This window comes from Xyrauchen texanus, chromosome 16, assembly GCF_025860055.1.
Source record: "Xyrauchen texanus isolate HMW12.3.18 chromosome 16, RBS_HiC_50CHRs, whole genome shotgun sequence".
NCBI classification, from domain to species: domain Eukaryota; kingdom Metazoa; phylum Chordata; class Actinopteri; order Cypriniformes; family Catostomidae; genus Xyrauchen; species Xyrauchen texanus.
In genome coordinates this window covers 16,180,668-16,200,693 of record NC_068291.1, presented here as the reverse complement: position 1 = coordinate 16,200,693, position 20,026 = coordinate 16,180,668, and the positions used below count along the sequence as shown (strand labels likewise).

The following is a 20,026-nucleotide window of genomic DNA, read 5'->3' as shown; positions in this document are numbered from 1 at the left end:
GCAGGAACTGGGAGACTAGTCAGGATCGAGGGAAAGACGAATGCTGCAATGTACAGAGACATCCTTGATGAAATCCTGCTCCAGAGCGATCTGGGATGAAGGTTAATCTTCCAACAGGACAACGACCCTAAGCACACAGCCAAGATAACAAAGGAGTGGCTACGGGAAAACTCTGTGAATGTTCTTGAGTGGCCCAGCCAGAGCCCAGACTTGAACCCGATTGAACATCTCTGAAGAGATCTGAAAATGGCTGCGCACTGACGCCCCCTTTTCAACCTGATGGAGCTTGTGAGGTCCTGCAAAGAAGAATGGAAGAAACTTCCCAAAAATAGGTGTGCCAAGCTTGTAGCATCATACACAAAAAGACTTGAGGCTGTAATTGGTGCCAAAGGTGCTTCAACAAAGTATTGAGCAAAGGCTGTGAATACTTACGTACATGTGATTTTTATCGTTTTTTATTTTTAATAAATTTGCAAAGATTTCAAACAAACTTCTTTCACGTTGTCATTATGGGGTATTGTTTGTAGAATTTTGAGGAAAAAATGAATTTAATCAATTTTGGAATAAGGCTGTAACATAACAAAATGTGGAAATAGTGAAGCACTGTGAATAATTTCCAGATGCACTGTATGCCACCCATTTGAATTCAACATGAGATTTTTCTGTTTTAAAGCACTATCGAGCAATTCAACCATGAGAACACACCTGCCCTGCACCAACATCAATTACAAGACTTTTCACATCTTTGTATCATTTATCACAACATTTATCACAGTAAACTGTAGAATTTTCCTGGTCAGTACCTGGATGGGAGACTTCTTGGGGAAAACTAAGGTTGCTGCTGGAAGTTGTATTAGGGAGGCCAGCAGGGAGTTCTCACCATGTGGGTCCAAATGCCCCAGTTTAGTGACTGGGACACTATACTGTAAAAAAGCACCATCTTTCGGATGAGACGTTCAACTGAGGTCCTGACTCTCTGTGGTCATTAAAAATCCCAGGGTACTTCTAAAGAGTAGGGGTGTAACCCCAGTGTCCTGGCCAAATTCCCTCATTGGCCTTTATCTATCATGGCCTCCTAATAAACCCCATCCCTGAATTGTCTACATCATTCTACTCTCCTCTCCACCAATAGCTAGTGTGTGGTGGGCGTTCTGGCACACTATGGCTGCCGTCGCATCATGCATGTTGATGCTGCACACTGGTGGAGTGGTGGTGGCAGCATAGTGGGCTAAAGCACATAACTGTTAATCCGAAGGGTCGCTGGTTCGATCCCCACCACCACCACCATTGTGTCCTTGAGCAAGGCACTTAACTCCAGGTTGCTCCAGGGGGATTGTACCTGTAATAAGTGCACTATAAGTCGCTTTGGATAAAAGCGTCTGCCAAATGCATAAATGTTAAATGTAAATGGTGGTGTTTGAGGAGATTCCCCCTGTACGATGTAAAGCACTTTGAGTGCCTAGAAAAGTGCTATATAAATGCAAGGAATTATTATTATTATTTCTGTCTTTTAAGAAAGCTGGCATTTCTGTGGATGAGCACATGAGACTCAGATGGCTTTTACCTAGCGTACGGTACATGACTCAAGCTCGTCTCATTTGATGTTGAGACGACAACTGGTCTGCAACGAGAAGTCTCGGATCTCAAGAAGTTTTTGAATGAATTTTGTTATCTTAATTTTAAGATAAATTTTTGGTGATTCGTTTGAAATGGGGCGACATTAAGGGCAGCTGAAAAGGCCGGTTTTTCGCTGTTTCCATGTAGATTTAAAAGGAAATGCTTATGATCGGAAAATTAAAAAAAGCTAATGCATGAACATGCATCCAATAGGGGCACAGAAATGAGCAGCACGCACACTAAAATCTCAGTTACTGGTACTGCACTAAAATAACTCTGTATTCTGCTGTTTGTCATGTTTGGGAATATTAAGAGAATCTGTGCTCCGTTTTTAGCACTTTCTCGTCTTTTGCTTTTTCGCTTTATTATCATTCATTAAAACAAAAGTCTGTAGACTTTAAAGGACATTAAACAATAAGTAGATTTGCATTTCCTAAAGGAAATACCAGTCCTTACAAGGCAGCAGAAGAATAGTGTTAACGTTTTGGGAAAGCTTAGGTTTTAGACTTCTGTTTAAATGAAATGCTGCTTCAGAGCTGCTTTGCCGTTGTTATTACACTCTGCACAAATGTTCTGTCAGCTGTGTATGAAAATCAACACACAACGTGACTTGTCTTTGCAGTGTAAAATTTTAATAAGTATATACAAGAAAGACCAATCACAATTCTGTAAGCAAACAGATATAAGAAAGAAGGCCTGCTTACATTTTGAATATTGATCATTCTATTTATGCAAGTCATTGGAGGTTTTCCAAATTTAATCTATTATTTCTTTAAACTTTTAGGGTTATAAATCCCTGAAATTTCACTCTGTTTCATACTGTCTCACTCATTCTCTTTCACTTTTTTCCCTTTCTTTCTGAAACTTCCCCACGGCCCCTCCCCTGCAGGTCTGTGGGTACGTTTGCGCGGGCTCTAGACTGCAGCAGTTCAGTTCGGCAGCCCAGTCTGCACATGAGCGCCGCGGCAGCCTCCAGAGACATCACACTGGTACAGCACATCTCACATTCACACACTCGCACACTGCTGGAACACTTCACACTTTAGTTCAGCTCAGCAGGTTCATGCTAATTAATGGCGTTTGGAAAAAATATAACATGGAATAATTTGTAAAATGTTTAAATTGCTAGTCTTGTGGAATAGTGGCCAGAACATTTTAAGGTGGACATTAACCATATAATATAATATCATGCTGAACAAGAAGCTTAAATATGTGTTTTCTTGAAGTTTATGCTAAAATAGAACCTAATCGCATTAAAATGCATAATCCCAAAAGTCCCTGTAATTATGTCCAGCTACGGTCTTACATTATCAGTTACAGTTTAAGCTTATTATAATAGATAGATCTTAAGAAGTCATTATTCACAATGCACTTGGGGAAAATAGCTAATAATAATAATAATAATAATAATAATAATAATAATAATAATAGCTTTTTTGAAGGCTTTGTGAATTTCTTGAATATTAATATTCAATGTAATATTATAAATATTACTCTACTCTTGTTCAGTTTTTATTATATGGTCTTTCCATTCACACATGTCTTTTCACACGGTTTATTGGAGCCCAAACTTACATGAATATTATATTAGTATATTCAAAATGAAATCGTAAATAATGTAAGAATATAATTGCTCAGTAGTAATAAATTGCTCTTATATTCACACTGCATTTTAACACTTGAAGGAAGTCCCCGGAGTTCCTGTGCAAAGCTGATAATGTTATTTTAATATGCTCCACATTCCAAGTCCTTGCATGTCATTTAGTTATGTAATGGCCAGAAATATAAAAAATATCCAGTGGTGAAAATAAAAAGTGAAACCGGAGTGCTTATTTGTCTACTGTTCAGAGCAGGTGTCCGAGGTCATCTGAAGTGGCTTTTATCTGATAATATGCATTTCTATTTTTCCTTAAAGATTCCTTTATTTAGATGGTGATATGTGGTTGGAATTAAATATGCACAGATCAGTTATATTGAATAATCATGATTAGATAAAATAATCAAAATCAGGCAATTGTGTGATAATCACTCTATCGTGGTCTGAAGTGAAGCTGGTGATAGTCTCTGCCTGTAGGGTGTACCAGAAAAGTGGCAGAACAGGGTGTTCGCTATCCAGTATTTCTTGTATACAAAACATGCAGGAAAGAACATATCCATGCATAAACACGCACACACTACATAAACACACACACCGCACACTTAAATTCTCCTCTGTAGCATCAGAGTTATGTTTTTTCCGGGATTGTGTGTTTTAAAATGTTTGAGTTGGCTGAACCACAGAATCTTTGTCTTGAAATGTAACCCTTGGACATGAAGATTTCTTCTCTCAAATGCTTTCTTTACAGTTTCATGCCATGGACACATTGGATAAGAACGGTTACGACATGACACGAGCCATCAGCGCACTGGTGCCCCAAGGAGGACCGGTGCTCTGCCGAGATGAAATGGAGGAATGGAGCGCATCTGAAGCCAACCTGTTTGAGGAAGCGCTCGAGAAATACGGCAAAGACTTCACTGACATTCAGCAAGACTTTGTGAGTTCATCCCAGGCAGAGTTTACACTTAAATGGATTCACCCTAAAATGAAAATTGAAACCTGAATATGAAAATAATTTACTCACTCTCACATTGTCCCAAACCCATATTTGTTTTCTGAAAAACATGTTGATGGGTAAATTATGACAAATAATAATAATTATTTTTTTGTGAAATATCGCTTTAAAAGATATGGAAGGATGAACAAACAGAATTTCTTCAGTGTGTGCTACATATATGGTTTTAGAAAATGTTCTGCTCTGCAAGTGACATGTAATTATGGCTATTTTGACTGATAAACTGCCTTTGTGCAGGGGAGAGTGCGTGTGCCAGTGAATGTTTGACTCTGCCACCTGGTGGTTGCTGCTGTAAGTGCAGTACAGTGTTTTAGCTCTGGTTTTAGCTCGAGGCTCCCATTAAAAATGTCTACTTACAGAAACGGGGAGGAGCCAGCCATGGAAAATGGGCACACCCAAAAGAAGTGAACCAGTTTATTCAGGGACACAAAGGATAGGAAATGTAGCTTGATTTCTGTTTGTCATCATGACCATATTTGCTCCAATAAAATGACAAAAGATGTGACACTCCACGAATGGGGTTAAAATAATGCAAAATGCCACGAGAGAATGTGTGTTGCAGTGATTTTACCATACATAAAGGCCCAGTCACACTAGGCTTTGAGCACGCAAAATTATTTCGAACATCACAACAAACCACGATATGATGTCAGGCGGGAGGGCTTCTGGTTTTAATAAATCGCAGATAACAAATAACATTATATTCAACATGTTGATTGTTTCCAGCAACAATTAAAACATGCATCTTTGAAATGTGTCCTGTGAATTGAGCCAAGAGTCTCGTTTCGATCGGTCACGCAACCTTTAGTTCCATTGAACTTTCCTCCAATGCATAGTACGAAATGTCTTCATGTGAGCTTTCGTTTTAGATCTCCCGTGTTCGAATATGTTTGAATGGGAGAGAATGGATCATGAAGTGTACTGTGAATGCGCCTTAAGGGGTGTAAAAAGTTTAATTTTAATTGGTGAGTCACATTTATTAATGATAAATTTGGGATTAAACAAGCACTGTAGCAACTTGGCATTAATATTGAATGTGCAGTCACGTGCGGCTTCAAACACTGCTCATCCAGTCAGAATTTAAAGTTGGAAACAGTGTTATTGTTGTTAATGAAAAGGTAATTTATTAATTTAATAATTTATAATTTAATAATAATATTTTATTAACTGAAATATAAATAAAAACTTACATAAATGAAAAAGAAACTAAAAACATTGACATTAAAGGAATATTCTGGGGTCAATACAAGTTAAGCTCAATCGACAGCATTTGTGGCATAATCTTGATTTGTATAACTCTGTCAATGTTAGCTTGATGTATTGCTGGTTTCCGTGGCTGCAGTGTGCTGTATTTGCCCAATAACTTGTTTCAAATCTGGCAACCTGGGGTGTTGAAATACTATTGGGAAATGAGCAGTGGGCGGGATCACCCAGGCCAAAACAAACTGAAATTCTGGCCTGAAACATACATTTAAAAGTAGAATTTATTGTTTTCGAAGAAGCCACTATTTCAACTTGGAATGTTTCCTAAATCTCTGATAACATATGATAATTTTATGCTTTAGTACAGTAAATATACTACATGTTGCACCTTTAAAGAGTAAAATGATTAATCAGGGATAGAGTAGGTCAAAACAATCAGCTTTGCAGAAGGATGTAAATGTAAACACAAGAATAGAAATATTAATAATTCTGCCCAGCAGCAAAATTCCTAAGTATGTTAGATACATACTATACGCTTGTGCACTGTCACTGATTACATACATTTTAAGTATTCTAAACAAATATGTATACGTGTATCCAGTAAAATAATTTTTGCCATGGTATAAATTTACTGGTGGAATCAGACATTACATTTGGCATTATCAAGAGGATTATGAAATATCAGGACCCTTAGCATTATTATACATTATAGTACAATCATCTGTACTATATCTTTACGCTGAAAGTCTCATCCTGGTGCTCACTGCATGCAGTTACATGATGAGAAACGAGACGAAACGAGAAATCTAAAACACTTTAAACCGCACACTTTCACCTCCTGAGACATCAGCATGACATCAATGTAAGCTGCACAATTAATTGCATTGAAACTGATGCATGTATGATGTTGCACAGTTTAATCAATCAAAATGATTGTGCTCCCTTTTCTCCATTGCGATCGGTTTGAATGACGCGAATGAGTACGCTCGCTCAGTGAAGTTTTAAGTCTCCGTGACAGTTTAGCGAAATACGTGGAAATACCTGCATTATTTTGAATTCATAACATGTATATATTATAAAACAGAAAAGAGCAGTAAAATGTAAGTCATGTGCTGGGGAGAAACAACTCTTTAAGTGCGTCAAACAGCACAATCACTCTTTCAATGCACCTGATGCAGCAACCGCTCCACATTAAAACGGTATGAAACGTATTTCTTTGAAGTGTTTATAAAGTGCTCTCGTGCCCTGGACAACTTGGATCCTGTTTTTTTTCTGCTTCAGCTTGTCTCTGTTATTTTTCTAATGAGTTTCATCATGCAACACATTTTTCACCAGGCTGTAAAATGACATCACTGATGAAGCTTTTCTGTGCTCGCGGCATATATCCAACTAGTCGATAATGAAATACGTTGTCGATGATTTTCATTATTTCTAATCGATTTTATCGATTAGTTGTTGCAGCCCTAGGCACATGCATTGTTGACAACATTCATATGTGGTTTTTTTTATTTGTCTCAAAACAATTTAGACACCGTTTAGTTTGTATTTAGAGCTGACTACATGTGATCGGATCACCCAAAATGTATTGTGTAAAGTGTATTGTATATTTACAGATTAGTATATTATTTTATACATATAGAGAAATTTTGGTTGTGATTTTATGAGACACTGGTTCTAAATTAGCTATTGTTTTAATATTCCAGCTTCCTTGGAAGTCTCTGACAAGCATCATTGAGTATTATTACATGTGGAAGACCACAGACAGATACGTTCAGCAGGTACGTATCATGCCTCTCTGTGTATAATACATAAAATGCTTGATAAATTTCATACTAACATTTTCTGTTTGATACAGAAACGGTTAAAAGCAGCCGAGGCTGAGAGCAAGTTAAAGCAGGTTTACATCCCCAACTAGTGAGTACCTCTAGGGGTCAAAGTTCAACCTCATATTTTGCGTTTCACCATAAGCTTGAGTGATTGCACTTTGACCAGATAAAATCCAACAGCCCTTGTGACCCACTTTTCTATTTACTACAGCAACAAACCCAACCCTAACCAGCTGAGTGTCAATAGTGTAGTGAAGCCCGGGCTGGTAAACGGAGCAGGGGTGGTGCCGGGGGTGCCGGGAGTGCCGGGAGTGCCTGGGCAGCCTGTCGTGCTGGGCCGAGCGTGCGAGAGCTGTTACAGTAAGTCTTTGGTCTGTAAAGCTCCTTAACGTGTTTAAAAACACCCTGCACTAGGGCTTGCACAACTACTGGTACTTATCTTTACTTGTTGACAAGTTGTCCAGAAAAATAGTGCACTAATTGCTGTTTCTATTAAGTCCAATTCTGCGTTAACATGGCGTGTAAGTGGAGAGAAACACCAAGGCGTTCCAGGTTAACTTGTTATTTTTTTGTGTAATTGCAAATATATTTTGCTGTTGAAGTTTGCTATAAAAGTAAATGACAAAGCTACAGTGAGACACAGTTTGTATACAGAGGATATTTCTTCCTGCGTGTAGAACAATCTTAGTTAAAGTCACGTAATCCAGTCAATGCAACTCCTACTCTGTACTTTTACGCCAGGCACTCGTATATGCTTAAGGTTCTAGCATCAATACAGTGAAGATTTCTAAACTACCTGTTTTTTGTTTTTTTTTCAGCTTAACTTTATGAAAATGTTTTACCCGTTCAGTTATTTTGAGTCACCTTGACTCAGAATCACATATTTAATTGGTTTAATGCACTAAAGTAAAAAAGGTCTCCTTTGATATATGTCATGTGTCTAAGCCAAACATTTGAAGAGATACAATCATTTAATTGATGACTGTCATTAAACTTTGAAAATTGTTTGGAATCTTTGGTCAATTTTCTCAAAAACAGAGATCATCTGACAGAATTTAAAGCATATATTAAATAAATACATAAATAACTAATAGGTTAAGTCAAAAAATATAATGCCGGGACACTGCTAGAACTGTCAATCAATAAAAAAAAAAGTATCAATTTATTTACATAATATGCAAATTTTTATTTTAATTAATCACATTTATCAATATTTACAGAGAAAAGCCCCGAATAAAAATGATTCAATATAGAATGATTAAATACATAAATTCAGTATAATAAAACATACCTGTAATAAATACAATAATTCAGATACGTTAATCATATAATCATTTAAAAACAATATACAGATAATATTCAAATAAAATATTCATTACATAATTGTGGGAAGTTTTAAGAATTAAAAATTAGGCAATGCAAAAGATGCTTTTGAATGCAATATATTGTTTATTTCTATATTATTGAACATAAGCCTATCATTGGCTGCAGTCCGCAGCAATCCATTTTGCAATTGATTTCGACAATCTGTCTGAAATATACTTAATATGAAGACTTTGTAAAGATGTGTTAATGTACACACACGTCGGCCGGACACTTTTTGAGCGTCTTTCTTTGGATGCATCATATCATATACAGCATTTTTAGGATTGTCAAGTTAAACTTGGTTTTAAACATAAGAGCTTTACTCTAATTCGAGACCCCTGCATTCTGAGTTGTACTTCATACAGCTGTGTTTGAACTTCTCACTGGCCCTGTCCCAAATAGCACCCTACGCCCTTGCAGTCCTCCTTTGAGTCCTTACCTTGGTGGCATGGGTGCAGGCCGATGGGGTGCTAGTCAACAATTCCATGAGTGTGCAAGAGTTACGAAAGCATAAATGTTTTTACATTACATTTTTGTTATACGTACAATTTTACAAATTATTAGTAATGCAATCAATAAACGACTAACCTCACGCACCTGAGAAGCAATTGATAGGTGCATAGGACACAGTCTTCAGCGTGTCAATATGTTCCATTTTAATGTTGGTGTTTGTTGAAAACGTAACTGTGACTGGAGCAAAGTAGTTTTGGAAAGAACTTTGTTTTATGTGTTTGTGTGCGTGTAGCCACCAGTTCATATCAGTGGTACTCATGGGGGCCGCTCAACATGCAGTGCAGACTGTGTGCCTCCTGCTGGACCTACTGGAAAAAGTATGGAGGCCTGAAGTTGCCAACCAGGCTGGATGGAGAGAGGCCCGGGCCCAACCGCAGCAACATGGTGGGTTTAATGTAGATGGTCTCCAAACATACTCTGCAGGGCTGAAGACATTGCTCATGATGTCCTCTTCCCCTGAACTTGTTTTAATTTAGTCAGTTTTATTTTTCTTTTGCTGTCCAATTTTCTTTTATTGTGCTTCATTGTGACGGTTAAATGGAAAACCCCGATGAGTGAATAAGCAGAACTTTACTTTTCATTTATGTTTAAAAATTCAGGACATTCACTTTAAAGGAACTTTAATTCAATATTTAGATTCCACTGTTACTCAGGCCCTCTCTCATCTCTCTGTCTGTGTTTGGTTTTCAGAGTCCTCACGGTCTGCCGGTGAGTCACAGTGGAAGCCCAAAGGTTGCTGTTAAGACCAGACAGGCGTTCTTCCTGCACACATCTCAGCTGACCAAAGCAGCTCGACGTGTCTGCCAGGACCTATTGCGATCCAAATTCTTGGCCAGACACCCCTATATACCTGTCAACACCGCTATTATCAAAGCAGAATGTGAGTATCTGCTAACCGCTGCTGTATTAGTTCTGCCATTGATCTAAAACTTAAAAAGACAATCAGTGTGCTTTGAGAATCACAACATAGCTGTACAGGTGTTCAACTCTGTAATAGGGATGTGCAAAACTACCAATTGTCATAATCGACTAGTTGGTCAGTTGTTTGACTGACTAGTCTGCGTTAAGGATGTATATTTAGCCTGATCAGATGTGTTTTAGAGGGATATACGGACACAAAGTGTAGTACTTCAATATGATGACTAATGGATATTCAATAAAAAAATAGGCTAAATAACTATTAAATCTTATTACACAAAACAAAAATTAAGAAATCACAAGTAAGAAAAGTTCCCATATAGAGTGGCACAAAACCGTTATGCGCATCCTGAATGCAGAATTACGTGCTTCAGTGTAACTGAAGTGCTTCAGGGAGATCCTCGCTGTGTTTCGGTTACAATCTAGTTCTTGACATCAAGCAGTTTAAACCTTTTTTTACTGCAACTATTTAAGAAGTGTCAGACAGAATCAACAAAAGACAAATCTCTCCACAGCTACTCACAAATTTTGATGCAGCACTTTGCTGTAACAACAGCACATAAAAAGACTAAACAACGCATTAAAGAGATGAAACTTCTTGCTGAGGGTTTTACTGTGCTGACTGTAAAACTGTAATTTACAGCAAGCTATCATCGCGCAAAATGCTTTCGAAGAAGTTGAGTCAATTAATTTGAGAATTGCGTCTCCCATTAAAACCACCAATGTTGCTGAGCAACTCCTATTTCTACTGGGCAGAACCTTCGCCACCTGAGCAGAAGTTTTATATATATATATATATATATATATATATATATATATATATATATATATATATATATATATATATATACACACTGTATTTACTGTACATGCACATATTTGTTTTTAGTACCAATACCAGTGAAATGTAACAATTCTTAATATTTGATGTCAATACCACAGTAAAAATTCATAGACTAATATGCTATTAAAAAGTTAAATATTAATGTACATATTAACCTATTTAATTTAGACATAAGTGATTGTTTATGTTAATCTCTTGCCAGACAAGCATGACCATAAGGAACAACCGTTCAGGTGCGACCTCATGATTTAATAATGCGTATTATTTAAGATCTTTTATTTAAGTTAAGTTTCAGCTCCGTACTGGGAAAAAAAATGAACATTCATATGGACTCCAGTTGAAACAGTGAGCCTTAAGACATGCCAGTCTATCGCATATTGTGGCAACAAAGACAATGTTAAGCTTCATTTAATGAATCAAATAGTTTTCAACTGTGTTTGATATAATGGCAAGTGATTTAGCAATTTAGCATGATTACTCAAGGATAAGGTGTTGGAGTGATGGCTGCTGGAAATGGGGCCCGTCTAGATTTTATCAAAAATGATTTATTTATTTTTATTATTATTTTTTTTCAATTAGTTGCCTTTGTTTTAACATCAGTAATGTCCTGACTATACTTTGTGATCAGTTGAATGACACTTTGGTGAATTAAAGTACCAATCCTTGTCTGTATAAAAAATCTTTACAATATTCTAAGCTTTTGACCGCCAGTGTATATGATGTAAGTTTTAATGACAGTTGCCTTTTTATCATTAGACAAGACAGTTAAAAGTTAGTTGAGGGGAGACTGAGATGAAAATTTAACGAGCATTTTTATCTCATACACATCTGTCGCAGCTCTGTTTAACTGGGTTGTTGCACAATGGTCTATAATTGTAGTAACACGATGGCAGGTAACAACAAAACTAACTGTGATTGGTTGTTTACATTTATCGGATGGCTCCTTCACATGCTAGCAAGCGATTCTCTGCACTTCGCATGTAAAGAAACTAAACAGACAAATGGGAACATTTATCGGCCGATGCTGATAATGAAAAAATTCAAAATATCATCTGATTTATCGACCTCGCGATATATCAGTCGAGCACTACAAAACAGTGTACTTCGTAAAGGCCAAAATATACTTTGGTGTGCCGGTACGTCTCGTGCACAGTCCCCATGATGCAAATTCTGTCTTCAGCACGGTATGCACTGACTGTCTGCGCACAGCCTAGTTTTTCTGGACACGCGGAGCACAAATAACGGCGATGTTTGCTTTAGCAAGCAAACTAGAAACTGCTGAGAAACTGCACAGTGAATCTGTGAAATCCACTATTAATGAAAGAGCACTAGGTTGCGTGACTATAAAAGTATATGGGTGTAATGTTATTACCTTGGAGCCAAGTCACTGCCATTTGCTATTTTAAATAATTTACAGGTGATTTAATGGGATGGTTCAATACATTTTAATACACCAACCCTCATCTTAGTATGATGATGTGATGAGGGCTGCATACTTTGATTCATTTTGAAAACGTTATTAAAGGATCATTGTGCCGCCCACTGCCTGTCAAAGAAACAGTATCATTCTTGATAGTGAGCACTTATTAATGGATTTTCTGCCTTCAGCGTTATTAATGCCACCTCATGTTGTTATGCATAGTTTTAATGGTATTTCATTGGTCACATGTTTTAAGGTGCTGTGCGGTTGCCAGATGTGTCCAAAAAGCTTGCACCTCTAAAGCAGACCGTAAGGAAGCCTTTGGAGTCAGTGGTTCGATATATGGGTGAGTAAAATTGTTCTTAAGTAAACATGAAATGAAAATCAACAATATTTACTTTGTCAATGCATGTTTCAAGTCTTATTGCGAGTAATTCATCTGTCTACATTGTTCCAAAATCTTTTACATTTATAATCTTAAAATTATAAGAACTTGGCCCCAAACGTTTTGATACCAAGGACCCCCCCCCATTTATGATGATCCCCCTTTCAGGGGACCCCGTGTGAAAGAAATAGTTAACGTGATACAAAGACATATTATTTGCTAAATTAAATAGTTGGCATTTCTATATTCATTGTACTAAAGCTAAATTAATTGGTATGCCTTAAAAATAAGGTTCCATTTGTTAACATTAGTTAACAACATTAGATAATTTGAACTAACAGTAAACAATAATTTTATAGCATTTATTAATCTTTATGTTGATTTCAACATATACAACTTTTTATTTAACAAATGTATTACTATATGTTAACATTAGTTAATGCACTATGAACAATGTTTTTTTACTTTTATTAACTAACATTAACAAAGATTAATTCTGTAAAACATGTATTGTTTATTGTTAGTTCATGATATTTAATGCATTAAAGAACCTTATTTTAAAGTGTTATCAATTAATTATTAAAATTGTATAGGGGAGATATAATTTTTGTATTATTGACTCTCTTTTTCAGAGCAATTAAAGTAACAATTTTCAGTTCAATTCATGTTTATTTGTATATTGCTTTTCACAATTAGTATTGTTTTAAAGTAGCTTTACAGAGAATAGTGAATTACAACCCTTATTTCTTACAAATAATATTTTTTGATTCAGTATATTTACTCTCACTGAAGAATTTATTAGGAATACTGTGGTCTTAATAAAGTGCCTGACAAGGTCTTCTGCTGTTGTAGCTAATCCGTCTCAAGGTTCGATGAGTTGTGCATTCTGAGATGCTATTCTGCTCACTTTAATTATACAGAGTGGTTATCTGAGTTACTGTAGCCTTTCTATCAGTTCAAACCATTATACCATTCTCCGTTGACCTCTCTCATCAACAAGGTGTGTCCATCTGCAGAACTGCTGCTCACTGGATGTTTTTTGTTTTTGGCATCATTCTGAGTAAACTCTAAAAGCTGGTAAGCGTGAGCATCCCAGGAGATCAGCAGTTACAGAAATACTCAAACCAGCCCGTCTGGCACCAACAATCATGCCACGGTCTAAATCACAGCAATCACATTTCCCCCCATTCTGATGGTTGATGTGAACATTAACTGACACTCATGACCAGTATCTGCATGATTTTATGCATTACGCTGCTGCCAAACACCTACTTTTTCATGCGATTTTCTAATTTAGTGTTTTAATTTAGTGTATTTTGACTCTTTTTGAAAATTTTAGACTACATTTTTGCAAACTCCCTTTTAGGTCTAGATGTTCACAATCTAATCCGTTCCCAATAGATAAATCAAGTCCCGCCTTATGTTGAATACCTGTTGTAAATAGGCTTGCATGGTGATTTTAAACATTTTATATCAACTTTTTTGTATGAGTCAGGTCCATTTTAATCATAACTAGTCAAAACTGTCACATTTCAGAGGCCCACCCCCGCCCACCCAGACCGGATCCTCCGCGAGGAGCCAAAATTTCCACTGCTAGCCTGACGCCCATCAAATCGATGCCCATCCTCAACAACGGCTCTCCAACCATCCTGGGCAAGCGCACCTATGAGCAGCACAATGGATTGGATGGTAAGCATCAATAGCAGGAGTTGGATGGGTTGTGTTTGCAAGATGCTCTTCCTATACTGCCCACACAACTTATCCCTGTCTTTTTGCAATGTCTCATTCACTTGTCTTTAACTCTCCCACTTGGATCTCCACCAACCCCCATACAGCTACACAGACGCACATGCTATACTTTAATCTCTGAATGGCTTTCAGGGTTGTCATGGAAACGGATCAGAAGTGACTCGCATGGATTATTGGTCCTGCGGGAGATCAGACCCCCAAAAACACACCGAATAAAGGCAACATAATAACCAATTCAATGGGGGGGCTTCTCGACCATGTGTCACTTTTCTGTGGAGCACTTGTGCGTGCTCCCTTGTCACATTGTGCTAAATTACCCGCTTGTCTCCATGTAAGGGTTTGGAGGGAAACCAATGTTCCTCGGTTACATAAACTCCTGATGAGCCTGGCACCATTCTGTCCAAAGTAGCAAATCCTTCTTTTCTTTTTTTTTTTTTTTTTTTTTTTAGGCCTATCCTGATTTATTTATTTATTTATTTTTTTCATATCAAATGTATTTGATGTGCTTATTATTACAGTAAGCACTTTGGTTATTTCATGCAATTGCAATAAATGGAATGTTTGTTTCCATGCTGCCAGCCTTGAACCTGGTCTTTTGTTCTGTGAGCCGCATGCGTTACGTTAACTAAAGGACAAGGTTAGCAGAAGAGCACATGTAGTACCTCTTGTAACCAGATGGGGAAAAAACACTTGAGAGATGAACAGCTCAAGGAACTACAGAATATGAGTCTCATAGAGACCGTAGCTTTGTTCTAAAACCTAGTGAGCTTTCTACTCCCTTTCTAGGCAGCTTCCATTTCAAGGGGTTATTTACAAATGTTATTTTAATTTTTTTAATTGTTGGTCCATGTACACAAATGTGCCAGATGGATGTCATTTTGACTCACAATTTATTACAATAGAGTTTGACGTTCGCATGTTGCGACGTATACAGCACATACAAATATTAGGTAAAATAGTCAATTAAATTTGGATTTAACTATTTTCATTTATGCTTTTCAGTAATGGATGAAAAACAAATATATTGATTATCTACATGTTTCTTGACTTCGTCCACCATCTTGATATTTTTTCATGGATTACGTCGCAATAATTTATTGGATTTCTTTTCTATGTATTTGCCAAAATAAGATATCTTAGATGGCAGCATATTGTTACTGCCTACCTTTTGGAACGGCCTTCACATCACTAGCGCGTTTATGATTGGGACACAGTATTTTGTGTTGTTAAAATGTGAAAAAGTGACATTTGAAATCACTTTTTTGTTTTGTTTTTACATGACTTCCCTGTGAAGTCTGTTACCAACAAACATGGATGGATTTATCTCCTGTCTCTGTGTGTGTCAGGGCCCAAACCCAAAATCCTGGCTCCTCAGTGGGAAATAATGACCAAGAGGGTGTCTGAACAAGGCCGAATTCCCTCTGGACTGCAGGATGAGGTTCATGAATTGGACTGATCTCTGCACTGACGACTGACTGCTATACTCAGACAAGGAGAGCAGGTATAGGACACTTTGGTGTTTCAAATACAATTTAGTGATACTTGCTAAGATTTTCACCTAGTGGATTATAAAAAGGGCACACAAATCTACTAGACTTACATTGAGGGAATGTATAAATACTCTGAATAAGTTAAAGTCCTTTTAAGTCTTAAAACTTGTTAAATTCACTTTTATAATATTTAATACCATAAAACTTTTTGCATATCTAAAATAATATACAAGAAGTCTTACATTTTTGGGTGTAGTAGAGAAGACCCTTAAAACAGCAAAGGTGGGTTTTGATTAGTTTGTGTTAACTATACTGCCCTACAAAGGCAAAATGCCGTAACATCATGTTTGGTCAAAAATGAGTTAATGTCATTTTTGGGGTATTCAAGACCTCCTTTATCATGTGAATAAATATCATGAGTCAATTTGATTGTTTTAACGAGAAATTAAAGGGCTATGACAACCGTAACATCCAAAACCATACGAGAAACCACAGCAGAACGCCGTAACAGTTGTTACGGCTCTTAGCCTTTGTTCCGGCACGCTGAATTTGAGTTTAAGGTGTTCTGACTTTGTTTCGCCTGGCATCAAGAGAGATGTTACGGTGCCGCTGTGATGTTACTGTACTCTGGCTTTGTCATACTGTCAAAGATTACCGCTCTTTTATTGTCACCAAACCGCGTAACATACACACGACACATCTTTGAAATAAAGTGTAGACTGCCGACTGCTTGTTTGTATTATTACTCTGTGATAGCGATGTGATAGGGCGATGGTTCAGATCTGTCAATGTCAGTGACAGCCCGGAGCTTGCTAAATTTAATCTGTCACGTAAATTAGCGCTAACGTTGACGCTGACACTCGCCTCACATCAGATGCTGAAAACCAAATATTAAATACAGAGGCATCCTACCTTTCCATGCAATCCGATATAATCCATAGAAGATATAATCCATAGCAATGCACGTCATCTGCTGTATCCACAACAATCCATACGTGTTTGAGCCATATTTCCTTCTTGCAGGTGTTCACGTCAGATTTTACAGCTGGTTATCGCTAACGTCCGTACAAAGTAGGCTAACCTAAATAGTAAAAGTAATTCCAACTTTTTTTCGGTATACTCTGTCTATATTATCTCAGGATTAAAAAGTAGTAATCCAAGTCAAGTTCGTTGACTGAGCATCTTGAGCAGTTTGGTGGCCCTTAACCCTTAACCCTTTAACTGTCACCCCTCCCCCTTTTTTTCGCATAGACATGAAAATCACTATCCAAACTTAAATGGTTGTATTTCAAGAATGCTTTGTCATATATACCTATGGACAAGTTGTGTTCCAAATTTTAGGTTGATATCTCAAAAAATTAGCTTTCAGTAAGATTTTATTTGGAGCAGTAAAAAACTTGGAATGTGCAGTCTCTAATCTCTAATGTATTGGTCCAATGTTTAATTAATTATTACTCTATATCTTGCATTTAAATACATATACCTTTGTATTCAATTATAATTCAATTATCTTTATTGTGAAAATATTTATTGTATTTATTCATACTGTACATACTGTACTGCAAAGTAACTTATCTGTTATACTGTTTAACTGTATTAGTGTTGCCGCACTATCCTGATCATTATAGCACTAAATAGGAATAACCAAAGGTCTTCTATATACCGTAATTTCCGGACTATTGAGCGCACCTGAATATAAGCCGCACCCACTGATTTTTAAATAAAATATTATTTTGAACATAAATAAGCCGCACCTGTCTATAAGCCGCAGGTGCCTACAGGTACATTGAAACAAATGAACTTTACTCAGGCTTTAACGAAACACGGTGTGGCAGCGGGGGCGTGGTCAAGCGCCCGTCCGGGAGAGAAAAGCTGTAAGGGCGCTTACACCTGAGCTAAATTATGTCTAACACCGGTGTCTAATTTCAGTAAGCATGGGGAGAGCGGCATAAAAAGGCAGCAGCCACAGAGCTGAGAGAGTGACACACGTCAGTCTAGTGTTGGCGCATAGAAGAATTGAGAAACTTTATAAAATTGATTGTAAACATTGCTGTGGCCATTAAAAGCCTTACCTGGAACGTCAAGTGCCCTGCTGAAAACTGTCACACTGGTGCCCGTGTGACAGTTTTCCCAAGAAGGACACGTGAAGCAGGGCACTTGAAATTAGACACCGGTGTTAGACATAATTTAGCGCAGGTGTAAGCGCCCTTACAGCTTTTCTCTCTCGGACGGGCGCTTGACCACGACCCCGCTGCCACACACGGCTTGTAATAAAACATTTGCAGTAAATAGTAGCCTACCAAGTCATTGGTCACTATCTTCCTCGTCCTGTGCACTGAAACCACTGAAGTCATCTCCTTCGGTGTCGGAGTATAGCCTCAGATTTAGTTGTCTTTTTGCACGGAGTCAATTCCTCACACTGCTGTTTCCAGCGTCTTATCATCGACTCATTAAGACCAAGCTCCCTTGCTGCAGCTCTATTTCCTTTTCAACAGCCAGATCAATCGCCTTCAACTTGAAAGCAGCATCATATGCGTTTCTCCATGTCTTTGCCATGGTGAGGGTGACAAAATGACTACCGTAGGCCTAATCAGAATGATGGGAAGTTTGAGCGCGCTCGATTTAATCTAAACAGTAAACAAAAAAAGTTGTTTTGACCTTAACCCTTCGGCAATTTCATTGGTCTAATGAAAGCTTCACGCCGCCAAAAAACTGAGCACGTCACAGAATGTTTTTTTTTTGTTTTTTTTTAATAAAATTTGAAAGCGGGAAAAATCCATATATTAGCCGCGTCATTGTATAAGCCGCGAGGTTCAAGGCGTGGGAAAAAAGTTGCGGCTTATAGTCCGGAAATTACGGTAATTTAAAACAAATACCATGATGACTAGACCTTGGTTAGGTGTTCTTATAATGGATGTAAGTATGGTGAACAGCAAGTAAATATTGATTATATGTCAGTTACGGCCTTTTGCCTTTGCATGACTCCTGATTTTTTGGCACATGATACAAAGGCAGAGTACAGTAACTGCCAAACAAGGGTCAAAGGTCAATTTTGAGCTCAAGATTTTTTGCATACAAACATTTCTTCAGTATAGCAACTAGTTGTGAAATTTTGGGAGTCCTACCTATAATACTTTTGTCTGGACAAAACAGAAACTTTAAAGTCATTTTTCTCAGTTTCACACTCTAGTGAGTTAAGGTCTTTTGCTTTTGCAGGGCAGTATAGAAGCGGATTTGCATGCTAACAGAGCTGTTATAGTGGTACGGGATGCGTACCTTAATTTTCCTTAAATATTAACAAATTAGTAAAAAAAAAAAAAAAACACAAAAAAGTGTTTTCATTTTAAACCATAGCCTATACTTATTTAAACACATTTCTTTACTGCTTGAATACAATTTTTTCAAAGTATAATTTTTTTTCCCCCAACACTGCTTATCGTTTTTCCAGCAGAAGTGCTTGATTTTTCTTGAAAAAATGAATGCCCTCGGCCTCTGATGTAACCGGTTGGACTGTTTAGAGTGAGCTCTGTAATGTAGGTTTCATTATTTAGTAGGGATGCACCGAAATTAAAATTCTGGGCCGAAACCGAAACCAAAAATCCAGGATGCACTTGGCCGAAAACCGAAATTAACTTTTTTTTTTTGTTTTGTTTTTACCTTTTTAAGAAGAAAAAAAAAATTTGTATTAATTTTATACTTTTTCATGAATTTAATGAATCTGAATTGAAAAACTACAAACCAATAAAATAAATCACACTTTTATTGAAAGTAACACCAATATTGGACAAAAAATATATTAAAACATTATTAAATATTCTTCTTCTTTCATTTCTGTAAAAATCAAATTTTACAGATTTTATTAACTATTATCCAAATAATGTAAAGTTTTAGAAAACTATTATATGCAAAACAACAGTCAAGTAATGAAATTGGCTAACATCTTTCAAAAAGTTTAAATATGCAACAGTAATTTTAATTAAAACAAAAGGCAGAACACAGAATGGCAGAGGGCCTCTATTCCACTAATCTATATATATATATATACATATATATATATATATATATATATATATATAGATCAGTG

At 37.0% G+C, this 20,026-nt stretch overlaps 1 protein-coding gene across 1 annotated transcript in view; it reads left to right on the top strand.

The window, feature by feature from the left end:
• LOC127657041 (metastasis-associated protein MTA1-like) overlaps positions 1 to 20,026 on the top strand; it is a 78,685-nt gene that overhangs the window by 54,937 nt on the left and 3,722 nt on the right. Inside the window, exons 8-17 of the mRNA XM_052145677.1 lie at positions 2,507 to 2,606; positions 3,963 to 4,151; positions 7,136 to 7,210; positions 7,288 to 7,346; positions 7,470 to 7,618; positions 9,369 to 9,520; positions 9,827 to 10,016; positions 12,575 to 12,664; positions 14,240 to 14,392; positions 15,799 to 15,953. Of these exons, the coding sequence (XP_052001637.1) occupies positions 2,507 to 2,606; positions 3,963 to 4,151; positions 7,136 to 7,210; positions 7,288 to 7,346; positions 7,470 to 7,618; positions 9,369 to 9,520; positions 9,827 to 10,016; positions 12,575 to 12,664; positions 14,240 to 14,392; positions 15,799 to 15,908 (1,267 nt within the window). The 3' untranslated portion in view covers positions 15,909 to 15,953. The remainder of the gene's footprint in view (positions 1 to 2,506; positions 2,607 to 3,962; positions 4,152 to 7,135; positions 7,211 to 7,287; positions 7,347 to 7,469; positions 7,619 to 9,368; positions 9,521 to 9,826; positions 10,017 to 12,574; positions 12,665 to 14,239; positions 14,393 to 15,798; positions 15,954 to 20,026) is intronic.